The sequence below is a fragment of the Scatophagus argus genome, chromosome 11 (genome assembly GCF_020382885.2).
Source record: "Scatophagus argus isolate fScaArg1 chromosome 11, fScaArg1.pri, whole genome shotgun sequence".
Taxonomy (NCBI): domain Eukaryota; kingdom Metazoa; phylum Chordata; class Actinopteri; family Scatophagidae; genus Scatophagus; species Scatophagus argus.
The window spans coordinates 23,175,202-23,183,609 of NC_058503.1; the positions used below are offsets into that span (position 1 = coordinate 23,175,202).

Here is an 8,408-nt window from a genome sequence, read left to right on the forward strand (position 1 = left end):
ACAACAACAGAAGACACTCAGCAAAAAGCTCAGGTTCACACTGAAATGCAGCAGCAGTGGACGAGCGGCTCAGAGATTCACACTGAGTGATGATGGGACAAACTGTGCAAAGTTCAGCTGAAGTCTGGACTTTGTTCACCATCGCTCACACTGAACCCTGAATGCAGCGAGCTGAGCAGGAGTGTCTGAGTCTGGATGCTGCTTTGGCAACGAGTTTAGAACAAAGTGACTATAAATAATTCCACTGGCCATATTATTATGTGTAAATGCTCATATTTATACACATCTATTTTGCAAGACCCTCTTGAATTTGTGGTTTGAGAACCAACTTCCTCATCCTGCAGAACGGGCCCAGTGGGTGTGTTTCCACTGAATTTTGGCCACCTCAGCGACAAATCAGATGCCATTTCCTTCCTCTGCTTCCACGCGTGTCTGTTTGAGGTCTCTCATGGTTGAGATTCTGTTGCAATCCGGAGGGGGATCATCATCCAGCATCATGTTGTGTGTGTTATAAAAGCTCCTGAAGTAGGAAGTGAAGACGACTCTGGACACTTGAAGACATGGAGACACCAGTGGACCACACGAACGCCCGAGTCTCGTACACCCAAAGTAACCCGCTGTTCGACATGTCGCTCAGCAGGACCGACCTGTACAGCTTCCAGCCCGACGGTGAGTCCAGCAGACAGACACGACAAAGCAACCTGATTTGTTTTAACTGCAGCAACATCCACTTTAGACTTTCAGGCAACGAGTCACACTGATGCATTCGGGTGCCACAAAAGCATGGATTGATTTGTAAGTAGTTTCAAATGATTTCTCATTCTGTAAATATTTTTGACATGAAAACATGATTTCATAAGTTTTTGATAAGAAGTTAAAGTCACAAAGATTTCTGCATCTTTTTGATACGGTCAGGGCTAATAATGAGGACACTTGGAGCCTTTTGGGGCTTCCAGCCCCTCATGTTGTCCAATAAACTGCTATTTAGATTAATTTTATTTCTGAGATCTTGAAAAGTACAGCTTAGTGTCGTCCATCATAAGAGTTAAAAGGTACATTAAAACAAAGATTGAAAAGGCCCCCAATGGAAATAATTTGGGCCCGAGAACAGAACCTTGAGGCGCTCAAAACAGCAGAATCAGACCTCATGTTGGACAGGAAAGTTAAAATAAAAGACTAAAAGACTTAAAGACTAAACGTGGAACACAGGAAGCTTAAAACCAAAATAATAACCTTTTAACTGTATAAAAAGTAATAACAATCACAAAAACATCACGTGAACTTTATCAAACTAAAAGAAAACGGGAAATAAATACAAACAAGGTGAGCGTTATTTTATCTGACCGGAGCTGGGAAGGTGCAGCTGAAAAATAATTAAATAATAAGCATCATCTGCTATTAAACTTTTTAAAAGATGCATTATAAGACACAAAATAAATTCAAAGGACAAGTTTGCCAATTCTTAATAGTATTTCTTTATTTTGCCTTGCAATGATCAATTGAATATTGTTTCAGTGGAATTACAAAATCAATTGTGGATTTTCCTGTTTGTTATTTCACTTTTCATATCGACTTTCACGATTCATTTGTTTCCCTCCTCAGTGTTTCCAGTTTCTGTTTTGTGTTTGTGAAACAGCAACCGGAGCTCCTATTGGCCGGCTGCTTTATGTTGGCAGGCGCTCCAGCCAATCAGAGCGTCTCACTGCGCTCTCATATTTACACAGTAAAAAGTAAATGTGAGGTTATAAAACTTTGTTGTATGCTGGTTCTGTGGGCATTTCATCCAAACAGACAAAGCAACAAACTACCGCGTGAATTCAAACCCTCACAGTCGTTTCTAAAAGTTTCTGACTGACAGAAAGTCGCACTTTTCTCCACCAGATTCTCAACAGTAAAAGCACAAAAAAGTCAGTCGTCTTTCTGGTCTTCGGGCGAAGCAGAAGTTCCTGATCTTAGTGTTTATGGCCGCGCTCACAGCAGACGTCTTGACCTGTAAAGTTAAGAGTTAATGAGATTAAAACTGTGAACACGACACATCATATTATATAATATTATTATTACTCACAAATGTCTGCACTAAAAGACAAAACAGAATCAAAATGGCCGCGGGTCACTGAGGAAACGCAGCACCCAAATATCTGAGCTGAAGCTGACTGGTGAGTTCAGGGTCTTTCATGACGTCTGATCTTTTGTAAATCCAGTCGTCCGGTCACCTGAACTTGAGAAACCTGTCCAGTAACCTTAAGACATGAAGTCCACTCAGTCACACTGATGAATATTAATCACAAATTTGATTTCCTTGTACATTTTGTCACTTTTAGGATTCAGTTCCTCATTCACCAGTTAAGCTGCTTGGTTGCTGGCACGAGGACAACATGTTAACACACCAAAACACTCTCAAACATTCTCTTAATCTCAGCAAGTTCCCGTCGTTTGGAACAAAGACAAAATAAAGATATTTCTTATGTCTATGGTTTGGAAGAAGGTTTGACTCTCGCGCAATGCATGCTGGGAAGTGTGCTCATATGCTGCGGGGGTTGCTTCAGAGACACATTTTAATGAGGGGATTGAATTCTGTTCAGTACATTCATCCAACTCATTTGTTTATGAAAACGTGAATAAAACTTGTATACTTGATGACGTGAAATGATTAGTTGTTAATTTAAAGGCAGCTTTGTCCATTCATGCTGGTCGCCTTCACATCTGGCCGTTAAACCCGAGAGTGAATGAGGTGCCAGCTGTGACCACCAGGTGGCAGCAAAGCCTCATCTTTCCAGAGAGAACCGTGAGGCTCCGACATCAACCTGAGCACACATCTCCTCAGTGTGTTTTTACCATCCCACAAGACGCAGGCGCAGATCAGCTGTGCTCACAGCGTTACTGCGACCGGAACTTGTAATCCAGCTGTAGACTGTTCTGCTGGCACACGTGCAGCTGACATGACGCGTGAGCGAGCGTGAGCGCGCCGCGGTATCACGTGTTCCTCGGCCCCGTCAGCCCGTGCCGGCTTCAGAGGGGACAGCAGTCTCCCTCCCGGTCGGAACCGCGTCGCTCTGGTGTCAGTTTCTCCACTTTTCCGCCATCTTTTCATCGTGACTGACAGCTGTCATTTCAGCTCCCGCATCAGCCGGATGTCAGAATCTTCCTGTTTGTGTTTCAGACCTGAAGCCAGCGAGGACCAGGAGACAGTGGTGTTTCAATGTGATTGTTGTTTACCTGGTCTTGCAGACCGCCCTCAATGCCTTCCTCATTTATAAAGGTACCGCTGCACACAGACCGGGTTCTTAGAAGGCACACGTTTATTTTTAAGTCACTGGTGAAACACTCCTCATGGTTTCCTCGCTGTCCCAGTTTTCAAGTTGGGGTCTTTGCTGTCCAGCCCCAGCTCGCAGAAGCTGACGTCCAGTCACATTCCTGTGGGCGGAGAACAGGGTGACGAAACCCTCCAAGCTCAAGTCCACAACAACAGCCAAGACACCGAGACCCTGAAGGGCCACCTGTGGGCCCTGGAGAGCCAGGTCCTCCTGCTGTTTATAGGAAACATTTTACTGTGTTGACGTTTCCATCCACTTCACATGTAATTCAGTTTTCCTTCCGTTGGTTGCCATGACAACAGGTCAAGAACCTGTGTGGAGAGGAGGGACAGCTGGACAGGATGAGGTCCGACCTGAGCCAGCTCAACACCACCAGCCGAAACCTGGAGGGCAAACTGTCAGCCATCAGCCTCAAATCAGGTAGGACACAGGAAGTCAAACAGACGAGGCTGCTGGGAGTTTCCTCAGAGGTCTGATGACCCCGGAGTCCACAAGAAGAGCCTTAGTTGACTAAATGCTTTTAATATGTTGCACCTGTAACACAACTTGAAGCATTTCTCTGTCCTGTGTGTCCTCAGGACCTCCTGGTCCTCCGGGTACAGATGGGCGTCCAGGCACACCAGGAGAGAAGGGCCTCAAAGGTGAGTCAGGCCGAGGCCATTCAGAGACGGTGGAAGTAAAGGAGCCGCCGGGTTGCGTTTAGCACCCAGAGGTTTCGGCTGATCTGCGAAGAGTTTCAGTCCGACCTCTGAGCTTTGGTTTCTCGGTGCAAAGAGTTCATTATGTTCCAACGGCTTTGGCAAAGTGCACTGCAGGTCCACTGATCCCGGCCTTGATGACCTGTCATCTGCTGTCAGGCTGCTGATGGATGGACTGCAGCCATTAGTCCACACACCCTCACAGCTTAGTCAGCGCACTGACATTTCCTGTGTGAGATCTCTATCAGAGCTGGACTCGTGATCCAGGCAGCCTCAGGCAGTCCGGTCTCAGGTTAGCCGCCTGCATCGCCGCTGCCGAGCAGCACGAGACGCAGTCCATCAGTCTGTTAAGTGCCTGCTTGCTTCTTTCCAGGTGACGCAGGTGCTGCTGGGCCTCCGGGACCAAAGGGTGACTTGGGACTCAAAGGACAACCCGGAGAGCCGGGAGCTGCCGGTCCGAGTGGTGTGTTTACATTATGTTATTTTTTATCTAAATACACACAAACAGATCTTAAATCTGTAATCCCTTGCAGCACGTGAACAACTTAAAACATGAGACACGTATCACATCGGTACCCGTCAGGGTTTGGGGCTTCAGTTCAGTGTCGACTTTTGCTTTACGCTTCCTGTCTCTGTGACTGCTCCATGAGTCTCACCTGTTGTCCAGGTGTCTTCCCTCTTCACTCTGTGGACTTCAGCTTTGCTCTCCAGCCTGCCTGTGAAGCCACTGCGGCTCCATCAGGACGTCTGTCCTTCAGCAGACACGTCTGTTTTGTATCAGAAGTGCAAGACGTTAAAGAAGCGTACATGACAGGTCAAACTGTAACACAAACATAGAGAAGTGATAAAGCACATGAAGTTCACGAAGGGCCAATCAGATCAGGTCTTCTTCAGCAGGGTGTGTGTGTGTGTGTGGAATCCTGACGGTTTGTTCCTGTGTGTGTGTGTGTGCTGCACTCTGTGTACTCACACACACACACTACCATTTGTGCTGAAGAGGAGTCATGACCTCTGCTTTCACCACATACTGTTAAGTCAGCTCCTGGATGGAAAAATGAGCCATGAAACAGTTTCTCTTCCTCCTTCAACTTCTGCTCATCGTCTGCTGACGTGCTGCCGCTTCACGTGATGAGTCCTTACATTTGCACAGCTTGCACTTTAGAAAACATACACGGAAATATCAAACAGTCATCGGTCTGTGTGTGTGTGTGACTGCAGGTCCCAGAGGTCTGCCCGGGCCCCCAGGAGCCCCTGGGAATCAAGGACCAGGTGCGAAGGGAGAGAAAGGAGACCCCGGGGTCCAAGGTGAGGGTTTGGATGGGCGTCCGTCTGCCCCGACTCAACGACGCGGAAACAAAAACATCGGTTTCACTGTTTCTCAAACGTTGTTTTAGAGATCTTTAAAGTCATCACATCTCATTACGTTTGGGACAGAAATGTCTCAGTGTCTCACTTCCTGTCCTGTGATTGGACTGCAGGCCCTCAAGGGATCAAAGGTGACGCGGGAGGTCGCGGCCCAACAGGTACGTAAAAGTCCTTCATGCCGCCGACACAAACGCGCACTCGTGTGTGAGACGCTGACCGGATTTCTGCTGCTTTGTTGTGCTCTACCAGGATCTCCTGGACTCCCTGGAATTCCTGGGGCCAAAGGACAAAAAGGACAGACCGGAAGTGCAGGTCCAGTGGGACCTCCAGGTCAGCAGCTTACTGTGGACCATCACATGCAACAGAGGGATGAGTGTCCCTGCTCGGAGTGGGAGGGGCTTAACTCAGGCAACGCGGGACAAACTGAAGTTAATTTAAGGGGCTGAAGTTTCTAATTATTTACTGGAAAACAAATTTCCAGAACATCACAAGGATGTTGATGCGTTTTCCTTTGGTTCAGCCGAGTTCTCGCTCAGCGCTGATGGAAAACAAAGTGGACTTTTGATAAAGTGGGCGAAGGTTTTGCACAGAGGAAGTGCGTGTTCACGTGTCAGACTGGTTTAAGTTCAGCAGGTTTTCTTTTCAGTGCTGAATGACAAACATCAGGTCCTGAATGTCATTTTGTCCTGTCACCAGGTCTACGTGGACCTCCTGGTTTCAATGGAACTCAAGGTGAGCCCAGTGTCCCCTTTCCTCCATATGAGCTGCAAATGAGAAGTCAAAAATAAACTTCTAATGTAAAGTGTAGCTGTTACCTGCTCAGACGGCGGCTCTGCATTTCACTCTGTGCATTTGAGGCAGAAAAGATTCGGTTCTTGTAGTAAAAAAGCCTTTAAATGTTGCACCCGTCAGCAGAAAAATGTGCACGTAACAAACACACACACACACACACACACACACACACACTGTCCAGTGTTTCGTTCTGTCGTGGTTACGGTGATACGATCAGTATGACGCGCTGGTTCACCTCGGCTGTCTTTCGTCCACAGGTCCTCCTGGACCACCAGGTGCCAAAGGAGACCCTGGAAGCTCAGAGTGTAAGTGTGCACAGGACTGACCTGATGACCTGACCTGAAAGGGTCGGTTCGCCCAAAGATTCGCACGCAGCAGCCCGTTCAGCTGCTGTCGGCGTCCTAATCCTACAGGATGTGATGTAAATGTTCTCATGTTCTCAAATGTCCTCACTGTGAGCTGGAAAACACAAGAGGGAGACCAAAGCTGAAACTGATGAGTGTGTTGGGTGATGGAGACGCCGTCTGATGCTGAGCGTTGTTCTCAGAGGCAGATTTCTGAAACGCTGGTCGCTTCACAGAATCGCTGACTCAGGGAGGAAGTGAAAATGTGATTTTCACTCATTTTAAGGTCAACTTAAGGTGTCTGTAATGTTAAAACATCCGAGATGTTTTGGCTTCAGTCTTACACAGTGGGAGGAAGTGGAGACCAGACGGCCATCTTTATACTCGTTAGTGCCTTTCAGCGCCACTGATGGGCTGCCATACACCTGGCAGGTGTCAAACTCCAAAACGAACTGGTTCAGAAGATGAGTTTTCACTTTACACCCTGTCAGCCCTGATACGAGCCGTAACTAACGAGCCGGTCAAACGATCCCAGAGCTCTAACCAGCTGCTGCTTTGTGTCACCACAGTGAACGTGCGTCTCGTGCCGGGCAGATCCCGAGGCCGAGTGGAGGTGAAGGTCAACGGGGTCTGGGGCACCGTGTGTGACGACAGCTTCGACACCCTGGATGGCAAAGTGATCTGTAGGATGCTGGGTTTCACCACCGCGACCAACACCTTCACCGCCGCCCCAGGTAAGAAGTCCTCTGCCACCGTGGCGTCGTCCTCTCTGCACCAAAACCTCCTCTCAGCTTCACTAAACCGCTGGTTTTACTCGTCACCAGCAGCACATCATACGTGTCAGCAGTCGCTGTAGTCGGTCTTCCTGTCCGTGAAGTTGTTGGTGTGTTCTTACACTGTCAGCGCCTCCTTTTCCATGGCTTGTTTTATGTGCTGGAGCAGAATTCAGTTCCCTCGCTGTCCCCAGCTGACCACACAGAAAGTCAGGTGTCCTGCGAGGTGAAATGACGGTTTTGTCGAAGCAGTCTGGCAGCAGGATGAGGAGAAACCACCGCCGGTCTGCTTTGTCTTTAGCTGTGATTGATTGGTTGATCCCTTCATCCAAACACGGCTTAACGCTGCCGTCCTTCTGCAGGGACTGGAAAGATCTGGCTGGACGAGCTGCGCTGCAGAGGAACAGAGTCTGATATCCTCAGCTGCTCACATGCTGGACTTGGTTCAAACAACTGCGGACACAACGAGGACGCCGGCGTGCAGTGCGCCTAGACCGACCCCAGCCAAGACCAGCAGGAACTGGTCTGAGCCTCAGCTGTCGACTAGCAGAGCTGGATCTTACAATATACTCAGAAACCTTTTGCAGCAACATTATATTCACTTTCTTCTTTACTAAACACATTAGCTTAAATGAATGAATGAGTTCATGAATGTAAACAAAAGATGATGCTAATAAAACTTCACTGGAATAAACTCCCTCAGACATCACATCCCTCCTTTGTGTCGCTCGGTTAATTATGTTTCCCACATGAAGCTGAGCTGCAGCTGCCTCATCACACCTCCTCCACCTCCTCATCCTCGTCCTTGTCGTCCTCCTCCTTGTCCTCCTTGTCCTCCTCCTCCTTGTCGTCCTCCTCCTCGTCCTCTTCCTTGTCCTCCTCATCCTCCTCCTCATCCTCCTCCTCCACCTCATCCTCGTCCTCTTCCTTGTCCTCCTCGTCCTCCTCCTCCTTGCCTCTCTCACCCTTAGAGACGCGTTCCTGTCACCTTCTGCCCACTGCAGCGTCACCACAGAGGACTCTGCAGAGGTCACGTTGAAGGACACGAATGGTTTCTGACACGTTTTCCCAATATGCCTCAGGGGACAAAGTGTAGATACAAAAGTCCAGTTCACATCACAT

The 8,408-nt window shown here is 48.2% G+C and overlaps 1 protein-coding gene across 1 annotated transcript; it reads left to right on the forward strand.

Annotated features, from left to right (window-relative positions):
- The first annotated feature begins 453 nt into the window (after nucleotides 1-453).
- On the forward strand, nucleotides 454-7,983 carry marco (macrophage receptor with collagenous structure). The gene is made up of 13 exons (XM_046404655.1): nucleotides 454-669; nucleotides 3,161-3,259; nucleotides 3,352-3,518; nucleotides 3,617-3,734; nucleotides 3,893-3,955; nucleotides 4,386-4,475; nucleotides 5,231-5,317; nucleotides 5,491-5,535; nucleotides 5,627-5,707; nucleotides 6,074-6,109; nucleotides 6,427-6,474; nucleotides 7,083-7,247; nucleotides 7,649-7,983. Exons 1-13 carry the CDS (start codon nucleotides 561-563, stop codon nucleotides 7,777-7,779), a joined length of 1,239 nt encoding a protein of 412 aa, XP_046260611.1. The 5' UTR covers nucleotides 454-560; the 3' UTR covers nucleotides 7,780-7,983.
- The last annotated feature ends 425 nt before the right edge of the window (nucleotides 7,984-8,408 follow it).

Excerpts from the sequence above, each read along its gene's own strand:
- marco (XM_046404655.1), top strand. The coding sequence starts at position 561 with ATGGAGACACCAGTGGACCACACGAACGCCCGAGTCTCGTACACCCAA. Across the intron at positions 3,519-3,616 it reads TGTGGGCCCTGGAGAGCCAG|GTCAAGAACCTGTGTGGAGA; the intron begins GTCCTCCTGCTG and ends CCATGACAACAG. Across the intron at positions 7,248-7,648 it reads CACCTTCACCGCCGCCCCAG|GGACTGGAAAGATCTGGCTG; the intron begins GTAAGAAGTCCT and ends GTCCTTCTGCAG.